Genomic DNA, 19,254 nt, shown 5'->3' with positions numbered 1-19,254 from the left:
TTCATGCCAAAAATGAAAGCCGCTTACAACTCCCTGTAACACCGAATTAGAGCGCAGCTCTTGAGGAGGAGGAGGGAAGGGCACTGGGGGGGGGGGGGTTAAACTAACCAGTGGGGGGTCACGTGACCTTGGGGGTCACGTGACCCCCAGTGCCGATGATGTCATCACTGACGTCACTGATGACGTCATCACTGACGATGACGATGCGGGTACCGATGACGTCATTAGTGACGTCACTGATGACTTCACCAGTGATGATGACGATGACGATGCGAATGTCGGTGACGTCATCAGTGACGTCGCTGATGACGTCATCAGTGATGATGACGTCATCAGCGAGTGATGAGTGATGATGACGATGCGGATGCCGGTGACGACATCAGTGACGTCACTGATGATGTCATCAGTGATGATGACGATGACGATGCGGATGTCGGTAACGTCATCAGTGATGATGACGATGCGGATGCCGGTGACGTCATCAATGATGATGACGATGTGGATGCCGGTGACGTCATCAGTGACGATGACGATGTGGATGCCGGGTGACGTCATCAGTGATGATGACGATGACGATGCGGATGCCGGTGACGTCATCAGTGATGATGACGATGTGGATGCCGGTGACGTCATCAGTGATGATGACGATGACGATGTGGATGCCGGTGACGTCATCAGTGATGATGACGATGATGATGTGGATGCCGGTGACGTCATCAGTGATGATGACGATGACGATGTGGATGCCGGTGACGTCATCAGTGATGATGACGATGACGATGCGGATACCGGTGACGTCATCAGTGATGATGACGATGACGATGTGGATGCCGGTGACGTCATCAGTGATGATGACGATGACGATGTGGATGCCGGTGACGTCATCAGTGATGATGACGATGACGATGTGGATGCCGGTGACGTCATCAGTGATGATGACGATGACGATGTGGATGCCGGTGACGTCATCAGTGAGGATGACGTCATCGGGGGGTCACGCGACATCGGCGGGGGTCACGTGACCTCGGGGGGTCACGTGACCTCGAGGAGGGGGTCACGTGACCTCAGGGGAGTCACGTGACTTCGGGGGGTCACGTGACCTCGGGGGGTCACGTGCCCCCCACGAGGTCACGTGACCCCGGTGGGGGGCTCGCGCGGTGCATTATGGGACATTTCCCATGATGCACCGCGCGGTTACGCCGACGCCGACGGCGACGGCGACGGCGACGGCGACGGCGACGCCGACGCCGACGGCGACGCCGCTCAAGCCGGAAACGGGCCCCTAAGAGCTGCGCTCTAAAAAGCCATACATTAGACTTGGGGGCGCTTAACTCATCGAACGATAGTTTTAGAGCTGTGAAAAAATGGTGAAAACATGAAGCTGAGAAAAAAGGGTTTGAAAGTTCGAACAGTGTTTTAGTTTAGATGGGGCTTGCCATTTCATCTAAAATGCTCCAGGGGCATATGTCACTCCTTCCTCTGCACGGTCCCTCTGTGCCTTGGCCGCAGCTTCCATCTTCCTTTTTTTGTGGGACATCTTGGAGGACTCGAGCGCTTTCACTTTGGCCTTCGCAACCTTCATCTTGGTGGCCCTCTCTCTGTATGACGCTTGGTAGCTCCCTGGCTGTATGCCCATTTCCAACAGAACTTCCTGATTCGCTAGGACGAGCCACGTCACGTGGCTCGTCCTAGCGAATCAGAGCTCTTGTTTCGCCAGCTTGACCAATAAGAGCGTGCACAGCTATGTTTTCTACGGGGTTTTACGGTCTGTGAGCACAATATCGCGAACAATGCTGCGAACAGAACGAAAGAGGGCGAGACGCTCATTTCAACGAGGGGGGCCTGTCCATGCTAGTCCTAAGAAACGCGGAGGGAGCGTGCTTTGAAAATGGCACATTTTCGTAATCGGCCACGTTGTCGGCGCGCACGTGCGGCTGCCAGCACTTCGAAAATAATTTATTTCGGAGTAAATACTTTACTTACAGGAATAAAATTTTTGGACAGCATTCTTTATGAGTTGTAAAAGCTGGTCAGCCTATTTTCCAAAAATGTGACTTCTTTGAAAAATTTGCGATTCCTAGGCCGTGCCTCCTTTTAAGTGGCAATGAGCACGTGCTGGAGGCATAGGAGGAGGATATCCGGTTTCCATGCAGCATTCACATTCATGCTCAAAATATTGTCTCTCGTTTTTCTAAAAATCTATTGGAACTCATTTCTTCTACAATAGCTAAAATTGGTGGGTCTTGGATGACTTGACGTGTTGATGTTCCTTATTATTTTTTCGGCAATAGCTAAAATTCAGGGGTCTTAGATGACTCGATGCATAGCTGTTTCTTATGGTCTTAACTCTTTATCCAGCCCTTCCTCTAAATGCGGAATTGGCTGCCTTCCAACAATCAATTAGACTCCGTTTCTAAACGTTTTTTCAACTCTGGATGGGTTTATGCATGGTTCCAGGTTCCGAAGTCGCCAAATACTGTGCCCTGAAGCTCCCCGACTTCGTCAAGTCCCTCAAGAGCTACGCGGAGGGAGAGCTGACTGAGGCGCTGTGCGAGGGCTTCCTCCAGTTCGACGCCACCCTCATCACGCCTGGCGGACTCTCGGAGCTCAAGATGCTGGCCGGCGCCAGCTCGGATGACTCGGCGGAGGCGTCACCGGACGAGGGGGAGGCGGAGCTTCTGAGCGCCGAGGCCGAGATGCCCATTGAGGACCTCCTGGCCCGCTACAGCGCCAAGGCCAAGGAGCTGGCCAAGGAGGTGGCCAAGCTGGACGGTGCTAAGCCTAACGCGAAGGAGGAGGACCCCGCTAAGCCTAATGAAGACAAGCTGGTCAACGGGGACTGTTCAGCTGCTTCGAGAGACGTCGAGGCATCGGCAGCCGAGAAAGGTGATCGCTTGCTGTTGCGTCGGGCTGCGGTCAGGTGTGTCGGAATATGTGCGTTCTACGCCATTTTTTATGACTGAAAGTAAGTGTGAGGAAGCGGCTCCTAAAGACGAAAACTGACATTTTTTACGGTTGTGTATTGGATTTTTTAATTTTGCGTCCATCTCCGCTGAAAGATAGGACTAACAAACCCGGTTTTTCGGGCGGACTGTTTTTTTTTAGAAGTGTGCTGAACCAAGATGAAGTTATAATGTGGCTGCTAAATGCCACCACTAATGTTGCACTTTGGGGAATATTCCGTTTCGTTTGGTCGAGTCTTTACTTTTTAGGAATTTTTCCACAATGTCTGTCTACTTATGTTCCTACCATGCTCTTCAGGAAGCAGCTTTGCAAATTGCCCTTCATCTGCTGAGCAACATTTTCTGGCATTTTTTTTCTTAATTTGCATCGAAGTTGTTTTTTGTTAGTGACATTTTTTTTGTTGGTGAATCTCAGAAGCACAATAGGTAATAGATCTTGGCGTTACTCAAGAAACAAAACCTGAGATGAGTCAGGTGTCGGGTGAAAACCTTAGCTTGTTTGGGCTTTCTTTTCCCGTCGATGTCGTTCTGGCCTGTTTTACAGGCCCATTTTGGCTGCCAAGAAACTGACCACTTAAAGGAACGGGTGCACAACAACCAAGAAATAAAAATGACCGCATCTCCACGTGGCGAATGATTTTGATATGGGCGAAGCCCTGGTGGTACTGATGATACTGATTTTATTCTTCATAGATAGTGCTGAGTTCCGGGTTGCGTTTAGACTTCATTATTACTGCTTTATGGTCGGTGAAATGCAAAGCCAGTGGTTCTTCTAGCGGATCAGCTTGGATCCGCTAGCAGCCCTGGGAACGCATCTCCACCACTTAAGTCAACGGTCCATGTCAGAAAGAGAATGTGTTGTATAGAACGTGGTTATATACACATTTGATCATTTGACCACAGCGCCCTCACGTCTATAAACGTTGAGCCAATGCATGCAAAGTTTAACGCGATTATATACGCATTTGACCACAGTGCCCTCTCCTGTATAGACGTTGAGCGGCTACATGAAACGTTTCATCCATGACAGAAACCCCAGCTCTTGAGTTACTACATCTCGGGGCCCCCTACTCGTCCCGCAGTCATGGCCGAGTGGTTAAGGCAATGGACTAGAAATCCATTGGGGTCTCCCCGCACAGGCCCGAATCCTGTCGACTGCGCAAACATATTTTCTTTTTATGTGAGCACAGATGGACGGACAAGGCTAGACCCTAAGGAGCTTTGCCCCTAAAAAAATTATAGCAGTTCGAAATCTGCTTTTTTTGTCACAAAGTCTACTGGTAGAGAAGTGGTCGCTCGAGGCCTTCTCACTGTTTTAACCGAGAATTGGGTTTTCTGCTCGGAGAAGTGATTCTGAAAAGAGATGTCGCATCTTGGATGGAGCCTACATCCAAGGCCCCGTGACGTCGCATGACGTGGTGAAGTCATGTGACCTGGTCTATTGTCCACGTCAGTCACCCAGTGTGGTCATGGGACCTGATAACATATAATCACATGATGGGGCCTTTGCTTTTTTTTTTTTTATCTCGCTCATGTGCAATAGCAACAAAGTGCTCAAGATGGCTGATTGGTATCTTGTCTATGTTTTTGTTGTTGGTGTAGAATGATAGCAACAGAGATGCCCACGTATTTCAAAAGTAAGATTTTGTCCATGGCACATATTCATTAGCTGAAGTACTGGAATCCGTAAAACAATTTTTCTAACTTCCCAAGGACTTGCCCTGCTGTTTCAGTAGATTTTTTTCTCAGCAAATGCACGTGTCTTAGCAGCAAGCAATTAGCCGGATGGCGTGTCAGCACAAGACTTGCCAGCTCGAAACAATAAAACCCAAAGAACTGCTAAAGCCACTAAATTTCATATGCAGGGCAAGGATAACTTTTTAAACAGTGCAGTAAATAAAAGACCCCTTAAAAGGGAGCTTCCTTGTTTTTTTTTACTTTTCTCGCTTTAGTGCACCGCTTCATCTTGCTGTTGCCAGGTGTGTCGCCGGACCTGCCAACATACACCTCAGTCGTTTCAATCTTCCGCACATCATTTGGCGGCAGTTCGTAGCTTCTACCTCCAAATTTGCACGGTTTGCAGAAAGTTTCCTTTTCCAGTGGGGGTATCCAACCCGTCCGAGGTTGCTTGGAATGTTCGCTGACCCGTCTTCAGATTTCTCGCGCATACCTTACTGGGTCCCGTTTCGTTTGGCAGACTCGGAAAAAGCATTCGCACATTCACGCACTAATCAATTCAAAGCTCGACGGCGTTGCGAGCGTTAGTGACACCGACAACAATTTTGGCGAGAGTAAGTCACCAACCGATTGTTCGGACTTTGTGGGGACCGAAAAAACATCCGAATAAAGTCGGCGGATTAAAGAACTCGCCTTTGTTAGGTCAAAGCAGGCTTAAAAAAGCCGTCGATGGTGCCCCGCTTCAGGTTACGCCTCCGCTCGCGTTTGGCCATTTTCTATTAGCTCGAGGATCGCCGCCTTGTTTTCCGGGGTACGGTCGAGCACTTTCCACGCTTCTTGCCGACACTTTGCGGCGGCGGAAGAACAGATGTGACTCTGATGTCTGAGCCGGCGTAGTTTGAGAGCACGATTCACCGAAAGGCACAAGTCCACAACTGCAGAATGGCGAATGGACGAGCAAAGTGGTAACAATGACAACGATAATGGCCCGAAGCTAGAGAAAAAGAAAACAGTAGCGTAGCGTCACCTAGCAGTAGGACTTGGCAGTACCCGAGTAGCGCCGCGAAACCGAGCCGAGCCACGCGCGGCACACATAGAATCTAAGATGACGGCTTCTCGGCAGCGTTTCCCGCCGATCGCTCGCGACGATTTTGTCCGAAAAATTAAGCTTTCAAACTTTGATCTGTCCGAAATGCGGTCGTGAATGTGCGCCATTTCTATCGGATGGGTCGCGGTTCCTCCTTTAGGTCCAAAATATCGGAGTCCGAATTATCGGCATCCGAAAAATTGGTTGTCAACTGTATGCAAAACGGATGACCCCTCGACTTGAATTTACCGTAAGCTTGAAGACTGCTCAAAATTCTGCCACTTGCAAAATGGCAATTTTTCCCTTTAGACGAGAGTGAAAACCGCTAAATTGGCAACACTGGTCAACACCGTATCCTAGTGGAGATTGGAAGATGGGTGGAAAAGATCAAGGGAGGGGTAAAGATACAAATAAAAATAAACAACACAGAAAAAACTAAATTTATACAAATTAAAAAAAAAGGTTGTTGAAATGTTAGGCTAGGTGGCGCAAGCTGCCGCCCGTTACAAAGGATATAGCCATTGCCATCCATTCATCCTATTGCTTTCTGTAGAAAATATTTTTGGGGGCAGATGTGCAAACACCTTTCGGTGACCTTTGACATTTTGTGTATCGACGACCATGCAGACAGCAGCAAGGACGCGGCAGGCCCCGCCGGGGCCGGTGGAGACGAGGGAAGGTCGACGGCCTCCGAAGCAGACGGCGGAGAAGGTTCATCGTCGGGGGGAGACACTCCGGAGGGAACACGCCGTTTGCGGCGCCCCTGGAAACCATACATGTCGCTGGTTGCAAACGCAGACGCCTCTTTAGATTCTTCCGAGAGCGAGGAGTCCTCGGAGGAGGAGGAAGAGGATGGAGAGGACGAGGAAGACGAAGAGGATGAGGAGGAGGAAGAAGAAGAGGCAGAAGAGGAGGGAGATGCAGAAAGGTGGGCACAACTAAAGCCCCTTGATGCGTTTGTCTTACAAGTAGTGCCAAATGTGCCAACGCAGGAGGCATGTTCCTCGTGCGGCCCTCACGAGCAAATGGTGTCTTGGCGCTCGCTCGTGGCACGTGTCTTGCGCTTTTGCCAATGCAGGAGGCACGTGTCTTGCGCTCTTACAGTATAATTGCCGACGCTCGTAACTTGGCGCAGCGTGCACACTGCGGTGTCTTCGACAGACTTGCAGTCATTCGTGCTTACTTCATGAGTGCCAAGGTACTATAAGCCTGCCAAAGACACCTTCGTGTGCTTGCTCCACGTGCTTGTGGCTGGTCGGTGTCGGTTGCTTTTCTTTGGCTCTGGTGGGACTCGGGCGTAGGAGTCGGGAAGCATGAATATTATCCGGGTGCTTTAGGCGCGACGGTTTGGGCGTTTTTGCCTGGGAGAGTCACCTCAATAGTGTATGGCCAGGCTCCCCTTACACCGTTCCACATGGCGTCTGCTCGTCTTGCAGCATTGCCAAGGCTAGCATAGCTTCCACACTGCTGCAGCCCTGCACTGCTGCCAGAGCGTGCGGCTTGACCTTGTGTCTGACTCACACACTCTTTCGCGCATAGGGAAGCGCCAAACAAAGCCATGTGGAAACTGTGCTAGTCTTGACAACGTTGCACAGAAAAGCTGACACTGAGCGTAGGAAGTGCTTGGCTAGATATTGTGCCCCCCCCCCCCCCCCAATCCGTCAGACACTGCAGACATCTTGCAGAGTTAATGTCTGCAGTGTCGACTCCGCAAGACGTCTCAACTTCTTAGCGTTCCTTTTACTACTGGTGAAAGGAACACTAATAAACGATCCTTGTCACAAAGTGGTTGAGTGCAAATGTAGGATGGTGTTGATATATTTGTTGCGCTAATTAGCCTTTCATTTGCTCAGCTTTTATTTCGCTGCATCTCAGATCTTCTGCATGCAACTTGAAAGTTGCATTGTATGTGTCGCCATTGTAACAATGTGTCCCTTTGCACCTTAGAAATAAACTGTCCGCTTGTCTACTTCACTATGGCAAAGGCTGTAGTGCCTTATGTTGTAAGCCTAAACACGTCCTTGTGTCTTCCGCGTGAAAGAAAGCTACGCCGCTGGAGTCACCCAGGCTTACTAGGAGAAGCACACGAATACAACAGCGACAAAACTACCATATTTTCCAGGCTATAATCCTCGGACCATACATGTCTAAATTTTACCCGGTGCGGACTATACAACGATTTGTATTTTTTTTTTTTATCGTTGGCTGTGACAAGACATGAAGGTTTTTATGAATGACAGAGTATATTAACATTGATTTACTTATGATACAAGCTTTTTTGTGAGCTAATACAGCAGGCATTTGTCAAGGTCAGCCATGCATGGTAACTTTTCTGTTCAGATTTGGCATTAAGTGCAGGTGATGCACGACTCTGACTGGCAAGTTTGCCGCATCCTAAACGGCGGTCCCTCGATCTTCTCCCGACGACACCGTAGACGTGTCGTGTCGCCAGCTGTGATGATCCTGACAGTGTGGCAGACGGGGCGAATGCCCATTCTGCCGCAGGTCACTCGCCAGCTTGACAGTCGGTCAAAGCTTCGGCAGCCACGGGTTGGGACTCCGCGATGAGGGCCACACTTTCTTTAGCTCGTACATTTTGTCAGGACTTCTGGTGCCGACCGCCGGGATTGTGACAGCACGACGCTCCGGCTTCTGCTACATCATCTGTTGCCGCTTCGCCGCTGATTTTGTTGCGTGCAAAAGTGCACTGCAGTCACTATACTACAACTGATAAAAGAAACTGCATGAGGTAGCCACTCGGTGGGTAGGCAGTTATTTCGAGTGAAGCACTGCCGGTGGTCTCCCAACGACCGACTTTAGCCTTCATGGAAGAAGCAACTTGTGTTTCCTGACTGAGTTGACTCGAAAAAGTGTCTTGGCTAGAGCCACAGCCTACCGGCTAGAGGGTAGAAGTGGCACATCCAGCTAGAGGGTAGAAGTGGCACTTCTACGAAGGGGGCTACACCGGACGTAGTATGACTGTGTAGTATGACTGTGTTGTTTGCCATGAGTATATAAGAAAGTGGTTTTTTTTCATAAACGCTAGTTGCGAGTGCGCCTTGTTCACGTCTCCTTTCTTGTATCTTGTCCTTGTGTATTTTCGGCGCCCTGAAAGTTATCATGAACCAACTAGCCCAGATTGCCATTCTAACAAATGGGCAGCTGACGCTCTGGAATGTTTGACGCAACTGTTCTTCTCTTCTCAAATCTTGTTTTCTTTTCTGCAGCGCAACGTGGGACAAGAAACTGAAGCAGCGCCTGTCCCAGTTGGATTCACTCGCAGACACAGAGACAGAGACGGTGGGTGACTAGCCTCTTGCGTGCCCGCCGGTTTTCTAACCAACGTCCCCGGTCGCCTGCTAACTTTAGGTGCAGGTGTCGGTCTGGTTTTGGTCTTATCCTGGCTCTGCATATGAAGGCCAGTTAAAATATTTTTGAGGCTTAGTATTTATATCTATTTATCCGCAGTAGTTTGCTTTTGCGGGTGTTTAGTAAATTCTTTGCTGAAAAGTACAAATATTGCGATGAGGCTTACTGCTATAGGCCCTCGGCCTGCAGTAGAGTTCTGTCGATATGTTCTTAGTTTGCCTTCCTGGCTGTTTTACGTTCACAAATGCCGACCCTATTGAACTCCGAGGATGTGTGTGTATCAATATCCCATTTGTTGAGTCTGGTCTCGTTTGCTACCTTACGCACCGCTGTCTGCTGGATATTCGCTAGCCGTCACACGTTGAATGTTGTCCACTAAACTTCACGATTTGCACGACCACCTGCCAAACCGTTGTGTAGTCGCTCGCTGAACTCCAGGTCTGCTAGTTTGCATTCCACCGTCTGCTAAACCTTTGCAACCCACTGTGTATCGGGCACCACCTACTAAGCTTCACTTTGCAAGTTACACGTCCGTCTGCCAAACCATTGTTTGTCTGGAACAGTACATTAAATTTTTGTTTGCTTACTTGCAGTGCATTCTGTTCTGAACCTTTGCTAGCTGTCATGTATCACACATCACCCACAAAACTTTTCTTTGCAAGCTACACTATCGTCTATTAAAGTATTGTGTGTCCAGTGTCTCCAAGCTCTCGTTTGTCAACTTACATGCTGCCATTTATTAAACCCAGACAAACTGTTCTGCGTCCGATATCATCCACTAAACTGCACTTTTCAAGTTGCACTATAAAAACTACCAAATAGTCACATGTCCGTCGTCAATCATTAACAAACTAGAGTTGGTAAACAACAGTTTAGTGAATGACGCCGGACGTGCGAGCGTTCAGCAGATGCTGGGAAACTTTTGTCTGCTGACTTGCACGCCTCTGCCTGCCCAGCAGGTGGGCTACGACAGCGGGTGCACCGCGGTGGTGGCGCTGGTGCGTGGGCGCACCCTGGTGGTGGCCAATGCGGGCGACTCGCGCTGCGTGGTGTGCCGCTCAGGCAAGGCGGTGGACATGTCCCTGGACCACAAGCCCGAGGACGCGACGGAGCTCAGCCGCATCTGCCGGGCGGGCGGGCGGGTCACCAGGGACGGCCGCGTCAACGGCGGGCTCAACCTGTCCAGGGCCATCGGTGAGGCGCATCCCCCGCTTTGCCTCGGTCGCAGATGGGGGCGCGGTCGATCGCGACGCGAAAGAATAATAATTAGGGATGTGCGAATATTCGAAACTTCAAATACTTCGCGAATAATACTTACTATCCGGTTCGATTCGCTTCACACTTTTGCTGTTTGAAGTATTCGAGTTCTTGCAGTACTCCACATTATGGTCAGTATGGTTTCAAGCTTGGCAAACCCAAGAGCAGTGGAAAGTTACTTGCACGCGTTAGCGCGATCTGTCCTTTGCTTGCCATGATGTCTGGATTGCGGAGCTGGCAAAGTGGTCGTGGCACAAACGCTGTGATAGGTTTGATGAAAGACTACAATTTGCAACGCCACATGCATCGTCGTGAGCACAAACGCGACGGAAAGTCTTATGGATTCGGATATGAATTTATGGCTGACCGCAACTACTAAATCGGCGAGATCTGGCTCGTGTTATTTTCCCGCTTGATTTTCCGGTTCGTCAGTTTGCCAGTATTCCTTTTGTTATTTATTTCTGCCGGTTTGCACTCATAAAAGTGAGAATTGCTCCCTCCGCCTAAAAAACAACAATGTATTCTTAATTTATTGCTTCTTTGTGGTGCCCTCTATCGGCAGAACTATTGCACACGGAAAGAGATGGCGAAAATTCAGTGCGGCTGTGCGGCGCGATCGCACTATCTCCAACTCTGCTGTGGCTTGCCGACCCGCCTCCGCTTGCGTACTTCCGTTTACATTCTGTAACTTCACTCCTTGAAGGGTGTTTTACTGACTGATCTTTTATTTCATCTGTTTTTTATCAGTCACATGCCATGTTGGGTAAAGTATACCTAAAATGTACTTGAAGTAAAGTATGAAGTAAATGAGAGGTTGTGTACCTAAAGTCAAGTAGTAAGTACATCAGGAGCAATGTACTTGAAGTAGAGTATATAAATACAATGTACTTTCAAAGTAAAGTACACATACTCTTTAACACAATCTTTCATGGTGCCCTTTCCGCCCCCTATGCAGTGCTTTTCTTTTTTTTTTTTTTTTTAACTGGTAGGTATTGTCCCAAGGGTAGTTGAAGGTGCATCAGTTATTTTCAGAAATGGCGGCGAATATTGGATAATGTCAAGTGGTCAATGTGTAATTGTTTTACACTGGCTGATGAACTATTTAACGCAATCAACGTATAAGGCAAACTCAGAAAATGTACTCCAACTATGTGTTTTCTAAACCTACTTGAAGTAGCACTTAAGTATGATCTACTTAAAGTACTTCCCAACACCACTCACATGTGTGACATCTTTCTTATTGCAGTACAATTGACCTTTTCATAACTGTTTGTGAAAAAAAAAAATCTAGTTGTATTTTGATTGAGCATTCTTGTTTAATTCGCATCAAATGGAAAATATTTGTTTTTAAAAATGTTCTTATTTGAAACTACTATTCATATTCGAAAATATTCGATCTGATTCATAACTTTTATTATTCGATTCGAAAAATTTTGATATTCGCACACTTCTATTAACAATAATAATAATAATAATAAGTTTTTATTGCAAACATATGTACATTGTACATTATCCGGCCAGTGAAAGCATGCGAGTAGTCGTATGCAGGGCCGTCCAACAGACAGCATTTACAAAATTTCAAAGCGGGATTGCTAGCACGCAACTACTAAAACAAACGAGGAATGAAAATAAAATTTAAAAAATGTCTGAAACCATTGGACAACGTACTGGAGCTATACGGCGAGATATTGAAGGGAGAGGAGACAAGGGCGGCGTGGGGGACATATTAGCACCGAGCTCTGGTTGGAATCATGAGTGGGTAGATGCAAAGCCAGCTAAAGACAAAGACAAAGCCTTTGTCTTTAGTCGCTCTTTGAACATTGGAATCCTGCATTCAGCGTTTGAGACTGTAGACGCCGCCAATTGTGGTAGACCACGGCGAAATGTCTTCTCTCGAAACGACAGAAACATTGCGGCCTCCGCGCAGGACTTGCGTTGCAAGAGAGTGACCTCGACGTCCGCAAAAACATTAAGAGCCAAGCCGATTTGTCTTGGAACCTTGATGACGGCGAGCTGCAATGCACTGTACTTACCCTCTCAGGGTTGGGCGGTAGTCGTCGGCTGGCGAAAAGTCTAAGCTTGAGCCAACTGCTTGAACCAGAGCGACTCGCTACGTCGCCCGCTGGATTGCTGTATTGACGTTAGCAATTTGGCGCCAAAAGAACTCGCCGAAGAAAACGAAAAACACAAAAAGAAAAGAAAGAAAATGCAATGCTTGTTGAGTTTAAAGGGGCAATGCAACAATTTTTGTACTTGACGCAAATACCCCTAAAAACGGATCCCTGACGTTAATGACCTATGAAACACGCGTTCGTTTTTCACCCCACGCAATAGAAGTCATAAAAAAAAATTATAGAAAAACGAGCAGCGTTCACCCCCTCAACTCGCAGCCAGAACAAGCGGCCACGTGATCTGAAGCCGATTATATGCCGCCAATGTTGATCATAGCCACGCGCTGGGGTTGGCAAAGCGCAGGACACGCGCTGAGTTCCAGACATTGTTATGGCTCGGCTGTTGTCGTCGTTGCAGCGATTGGACACGGGTCACAACCCGAATGCTTCTCGAGCTAGCTATTGTCACGAGCTCAAGTCGAGTGCCCACGCAATGCTCGGGTCCAATCTATGAACCGCATTCAAATATCGTCACTTGGGTGTTCTGCGATCCCCACGTTACGTCATCAAATTTTGCAAAGGAGAGATTGGACGAAAATAACTGCTTTTGTCCTTGAAATTTCACCGCAATAAAGGAGTTTCTTGGCCAGTGGCGTTGCGTGCGAGTATCCTTGGGTCCCACTAGTGCCAGTAAGCTCGTGTATAGTGAAAAACATTCCAACTGAATATCGTTGCACAGGTCCTTTAAAAGGGGCACTGACACCATAAAGGTCTATTTTTTTTGTCGTCTGAAATGATGCAAGTTATAGTCATGGACGCACAAAAAAATACCAAACGCAAAAAAAAAAAAAAAAAAAATTTCCATGCGCGCATGCTTTTATTTAGGGGTGAAGCTCCTTAGGGTCTAGCCTTGTCCGTCCGTCCGTCAAGCGTCCGTGCTCACATCAATTGCCATCCCATCTGTCTTCTTAAAAAAAGAAATTGACCGCATCTCCACGTGGTGAATGATCTTGATTGGGGCAAAGCTCTGGTGGTGCTTGTCTGCGTAGACGCTGAGCCGCAGCATGCCGAGCCTTTTGTTCGTTTTCATCCATGTCAGAAAGAGAATGTCTGGTATGGAACGTGGTTATATACGCATTAGAGCATTTAACCGCAGCGCCCTCTCGTCTATAAACGTTGGGCCAATGCATGCAAACTTTAACGCGATTATATACGCATTTGACCACAGCGCCCTCTCCTGTATAGATGTTGAGCGGCTACATGCAACTTTTCAATCATGACAAAAACTCCAGCTCTTGAGTTACTACCACCTCTCAGAGCCCCCTACTCGTCCTGCAGTCGTGGCCGAGTGGTTAAGGCGATGGACTAGAAATCCATTGGTGTCTTACCGCACAGGTTAGAATCCTGTCGGCTGTGCAAACATTTTTTTTTTCCATCATTTTTTTTTTTTTTTTTTTTGCCCTGCACGAGCATGAGCAAGGTCGATGTGAGCACGGACGCCGGACGGACAAGGCTAGACCCTGAGGAACTTCGCCCCTAAAATGTTTGCGCAGTCCACAGGATTCGAACCTGTGCGGAGAGACCCCAATGGATTTCTAGTCCATCGCCTTAACCACTCGGCCACCACTGCGGGACGAGTAGGGGGCTCTGAGATGTGGTGGCAACTCAAGAGCTGGGGATATCATGGATGAAACGTTGCATGTAGCCGCTCAACGTCTATACAGGAGAGGGCGGTGCGGTCAGATGTGTATATAATCGCGTTAAACCTTGCATGCATTGGCCCAACGTTTATAGACGAGAGGGCGCTGCGGTTAAATGCTCAAACGCATATATAACCACGTTCCATACCAGACATTCTCTTTCTGACATGGACCGTTGACATGGACTGTTGGCCCTGCAACAACTTTTTGACTGGTTTTTAATTTTCACCGAACCTGAGTGCACTGAATCTAGTAACTTAAAAAAAACTTTCCTTTTCTTAAATGTCGCTTTATTTTAAAAGTGATAGACAAATTAAAGTAACAAAAACAAGCGAAAGATAAGCTCCTTCATGACGTCCTTGGTCCTGGCTTGAGTTGTTGTGAACTAGAGGAGGAGTAATGAGCTCATCGAGCGCTCACGGCTGTCGCACTCCGTGTCGACGGCTCGAGAGGGCGCCACTAAAGCACGTGTTGGATAGGCTGTATGAAGCGGGTGGCCCGGAGGCTCGCATTGCATTTGCTGCGCGATTAAAGACTAATTCGGCATAACACTTCATCGGCCTCAAACGACAGCAAACACGGGGTAAAGATCAGCTCAGAACGGGAGCCACTTCGCGCTGCCATACCGCCAAATGGCCAAATCGCCAGCCAAGCCCTCGCCGAAAAGCTTCGGGACCGGTCGGATCCTCGAGCCGATATACGACTGCAGCGCCGCCGCATACATCCGGGACCTTTCTACACTCGCTGTTCGTCCGAGCCTCATCCCACTATCCCTTTCTAGTATGCGCCGTTTTCTCCGACGCTTCGTGGCGGGTTTGTCGACGGGGCTTTTCTTGTTTCCGTACTTTATAAACTGCATTCGTTTCTTTTCTGATCTAAAATACTGAACAAAAACTACTTTCATACAAAGTTGAGACGGTTCGCGACACTTATATCTTGTATCTCGACTAAAAAAAAAAGCTTTTAGCGGCTTTGACCAGTGGTAAGCCCAGGACCAAAGACGTCACATATTGCGTGCTTTCGGCAACGCGGGTCGCCCTCGTAGGTGGAGGAGGTTTCCGCGTCGTCCGGTTAAAATATGGCGCACTGATATTTAGTTACTCTCTCCGTGCTCGTTGGCTTGTCCGAACCCCAAGAGACGTGGAAAACGCAAAAAAGTACACGCTTAAATAGGATCGCGGGCCCCTTTAAACGGTGGAAATGCGTTCCCACGGCTTCTAGCGGATCCAAGCTGATCCGCTAGAAGAACCACTGGCTCTGCATTTCACCAACCATAAAGCAGTAATATTGAAGTCGAAACACAACCCGGAACACAGCACTACCTACGAGCAATAAAAAAAAATCGGTACCATCAGCACTAAATTTGAACAATAAAATCAGTATCATCAGCACCACCAGAGCTTCGCCCCTATCAGCATCGTTCACCATGTGGAGATGCGGTCATTTTTTTTCTTTTCTGGGGAGTGTTTTTTTTTTTTTAAATTGACCTGAGCACATGTGAAAGAAGTTTGAAACAAACATCGTCAAATCAGTTTCTGAAATTGCCTTTCTGGAAGGTCAAGTAAAATGCACGAGCATGCCGAAAGAACTCGTGGAAAATACCAACAAATGCGAAATCCCGAATTTAGAACTCAAAATGCAGGAAGTCCGAAAGGGCAGCTCGTGGCCTAGGAAATCCTCACGCAGCTCTCACTCACCTGACCATTCAAGATGGCGACTGGCCTCCTCGGCCAGAAAACAAGATGGCAACACGAACGCTGCTTACAATGAGACTTGCTCTGCGAATCTCGCTCTGCAAAGAGAGCCCAGAACGTAAAAAGGAAAACCTATCCGCGGTTGATAGGCTTGAACGGCAATGCTGTCCCGCAAGCCGAAGTTTCATCACGGGAGAAAGGAGCGTCCAAGCATCAAAGTTGGACGCACTCGGCTAACCACTAAAGGCGTGACGAAATTCACCGGAGCTCGCAATCCAATCTTGTATTGTGTCTCGTGATGCAAAAGCTCGATGATCTTTTTTTCTTTTTTTTTTTTCTAGACGGTAGTTCAAATGGCTACAAATTTGTCACCAATGTGCGCGTGCGTGCCCTTCCGCTGTTGCAGGGGACCACGCCTACAAGCGCAACACGGAGCTGGAGCTCCGGGACCAGATGATCACGGCCCTGCCGGACATCAAGACCTTGGAGCTGGACCCCGAGACCGACGAGTTCATGATCCTGGCCTGCGACGGCATCTGGTACGTGCTGAATGCCTCGTGCGTCTGCACCGGGGGCAGAGAACATAATGCCAGGGAAACTCACGGATTACATTCAGGGTGTCTAGCGACCGGGAAAACCGGGAATTGTCAGGGAAATTTTAATTACCGGGAAAAAGCAGGGAATTGTCAGGGATATCTTCTAAAAGCGAGCCCAGTCAGGGAAAATGAACTGGAGGCGACATCGAGTGGCCCTCAGCAAAGACTTGAGGACTTGGGGGCAGAAAAATAGGCAATAAATTCTGCCTATAGCGGAGCGCGGGCTCTGCTCACACAATGTAGCGTGTGCTACCCGATGCAAAGGGAACAGCCGATAAATCCAGTCGAAGCTTTGGATTGGATTGAGGGCGCGACACTAGGAAAGATCCAGTTAGAGCTACTAGATTTAGTAACAAATGGAAAAGAGGCAATACCCTAACCTAATAAAAGCCTTAAGCCGAAAGTATCAGGTGTGCATCTGGCGGCCATGTTGCCATTCAGTTATTGATGTGTGGTTGAGCGTCGTGTTTTCATCATGTTTCCGGAAGTGACCTCTTCACTGACGCCGTCGGCGGCAAGAAAGTGCTCGTTTAATCCGGACTGGACGAACCCGAATATTTCGGAATACGCAAGTTAGATTAAGCCCGTGAAAAATTCTTCTCACAGTGCTTAATGCCTTGTGTTGTAATGGTCTTATATATTTAACTGCCTCTACAGTGGTCAGGGAATATCACCTGATATTGTCAGAGAAAACCTGCAAAAGTCGGGGAATTTCAATATGATAATTTGCTAGACACCCTGACATTGGGGGCTCGGCGTTTTCTTGTCGGTTACCATCTTTTCCAGACCACAGAAGAAACTTTCTGTTAGAAAAAAGTTTAAAGCGATGCCTTTCTATGGAAACTTTCCACGGACCTTTCTTGTCAGTGTCAGTCTGACTGTGACTTCACGCTGTTACGTGGCATTGGGGCGTCCCACGACGTTACGTCCCTAAGTGAAAATTGGTCGGCTGGATTTGGAACTTTGTCCAGCTAAGACCTTTGATAATCCAGCTGGAGGTCAAATGGGTTGTCAGTGTCGTTATGGCTCGACATGACCGTGTTGAGTCATAACAAATGGGTTGTCACAGTGACGACGTCGCAATTTCCCCATTTACTAAAGAATATCCCGGATAAATTCCGACGGTGATTGCTGCTCATTAGAAACCCCATCAAATGCTATCGTACCTCCGACACATCCGACGTAATGTCTGAACCTGGCGATTTTTCTTTAAAAGGGTACGGGTACAAAATTTTAGCGCTCATTTCTTCGGCTACATATGGACCTTCGAGTACAAAGACCTAGTAGCACCCATCGTTTGTCGAAAAACTTGATAAAATATTATTTAAAACAAATTAAGGGAGGAGGTGGGGAATAAATATGAACTTTCTTAATTCTAGAGATATCTGAACGAAATTTACAGGGTGTATTTATAGCACAGACATAAGAGTAACTGCAAAGTTTCATGGAGCTGTGCATATTATCTCTCTATTCCCAAATTTCACCTCGTGGATGCCTTGGAAAGTTTGTTAAAGGGTTCCGATTTTTAACAGGGGTGGAACGACTGCGCCATTTGCGCCATTTTGCGGAAACTACGCTACAGCCAATACCTCGCGCCATTATAAACCATATCGCACAAGGTGCGCAAAAAAATTTTTATTTTTTCTTGGTTTCGTTTTTTATCGACTTGAATGGCAAGAATGAGCGTGTTCAGCTTGGTCAGCCTTGCACTCCTTTGCTTTGTACATCCTCCCTGTGTATCCCGAGTCGGAAGCGCGCGAAAAAACTCGGGGGTACTTTAACTTTGCTCCTGCTTATCGCTTCGAATACGATAACTCTGCTAATCGTAGTCTGCTGCTTCGATATGGAGTTGCACAATAGGATAAACTCGAAATCTGTTGCCCTGTTCTTTCCCGCAACTGCACGTTCGTTACTTACGCGTGTCACATGGTTCGCACATATAATTATGTCGAGCACGAGTGGGCTGTGCGATAAGCAGTGCTGGTTTGCATTTTGAGCAGCTGAAAGCCACTCAGAAAATATCAAAGACGCTATCTTCAGAAACATATGGTACTTTGTTTTCATTCTCATTAAGGCTCACAAAGTTTCAAGTTGTCTCATCTGTTACACTGTCATCCCATCTACCTTGGCCCCTAACCACTCATGTTCATCTGTGCTGCTAAGCGCAATTGAAATTACTGCCGTGCTTGTCTAAGACGCAAGCTGAAGTGCAATGAAAACTGATCTGAGCTGCTCCTAGCCTGCTCCAGAATGTAGTTTTAGCTGCTCCCAACCTGCTCCAAAACAGCTATTTCAGCTGCTCCTGTAGCTGCTTCCAAGTATATTTCATGATTTCCACCCCTGTTTAATGGTCTCGTAAGAAAAGTGCCGTGCCACGAGTGCACGGCGTACTAGTTTGTGCGAATCGGGCTTGTACACAACCACGAGAGGTTGCCACCGTCGAGTAGGCCACGTTGCGCCGCACCGGCGGCCGGCAAGCTTTGTTGAGCCGTCGTTCCCGCGTTGTCAAAGTCCCCTTGAATGGTTTGTTTGCTTCCCTGGACAGACGGAATGTTCACAAACATTTTGCACGTTTACGGTAACATGCGGCGCTATTGTGCGTCCCAAAGCTTTGGCGGCACAGTTTGCAAACAAGAAGGAACCGCCAAAAATTGTCCGTCTTGGTCGGCCATCGCATTCCTCACGCTTGCAGCAGTCTTTTATGTGGCTAAGACGTTTACTACGAATGGAGTGCAAGGGCGTTGAAGTAGTACGTGGATGGCAGACCCACCCGCGGTTTGATCAAGTAACCAAAACACTT

General features: G+C 48.0%; 1 protein-coding gene across 2 annotated transcripts in view; it reads left to right on the top strand.

The window, feature by feature from the left end:
* LOC115329208 (probable protein phosphatase 2C 21) overlaps positions 1–19,254 on the top strand; it is a 55,494-nt gene that overhangs the window by 16,736 nt on the left and 19,504 nt on the right. The window contains exons 3-7 of one of the 2 annotated variants that reach the window (XM_029990747.3): positions 2,458–2,886; positions 6,355–6,655; positions 8,955–9,027; positions 10,056–10,290; positions 16,265–16,397. In XM_029990747.3, the coding sequence (XP_029846607.1) occupies positions 2,458–2,886; positions 6,355–6,655; positions 8,955–9,027; positions 10,056–10,290; positions 16,265–16,397 (1,171 nt within the window). Of the gene's footprint in view, positions 1–2,457; positions 2,887–6,354; positions 6,656–8,954; positions 9,028–10,052; positions 10,291–16,264; positions 16,398–19,254 lie in introns of both variants that reach the window. The other variant, XM_029990746.4, reaches the window with a different exon arrangement.

The sequence above is a fragment of the Ixodes scapularis genome, unplaced genomic scaffold (assembly GCF_016920785.2).
Source record: "Ixodes scapularis isolate PalLabHiFi unplaced genomic scaffold, ASM1692078v2 PGA_scaffold8__174_contigs__length_109621045, whole genome shotgun sequence".
In the NCBI taxonomy this organism is placed as follows: domain Eukaryota; kingdom Metazoa; phylum Arthropoda; class Arachnida; order Ixodida; family Ixodidae; genus Ixodes; species Ixodes scapularis.
Note: the sequence above shows the minus strand (reverse complement) of the source record. Positions and strands in the feature narration are given on the sequence as shown.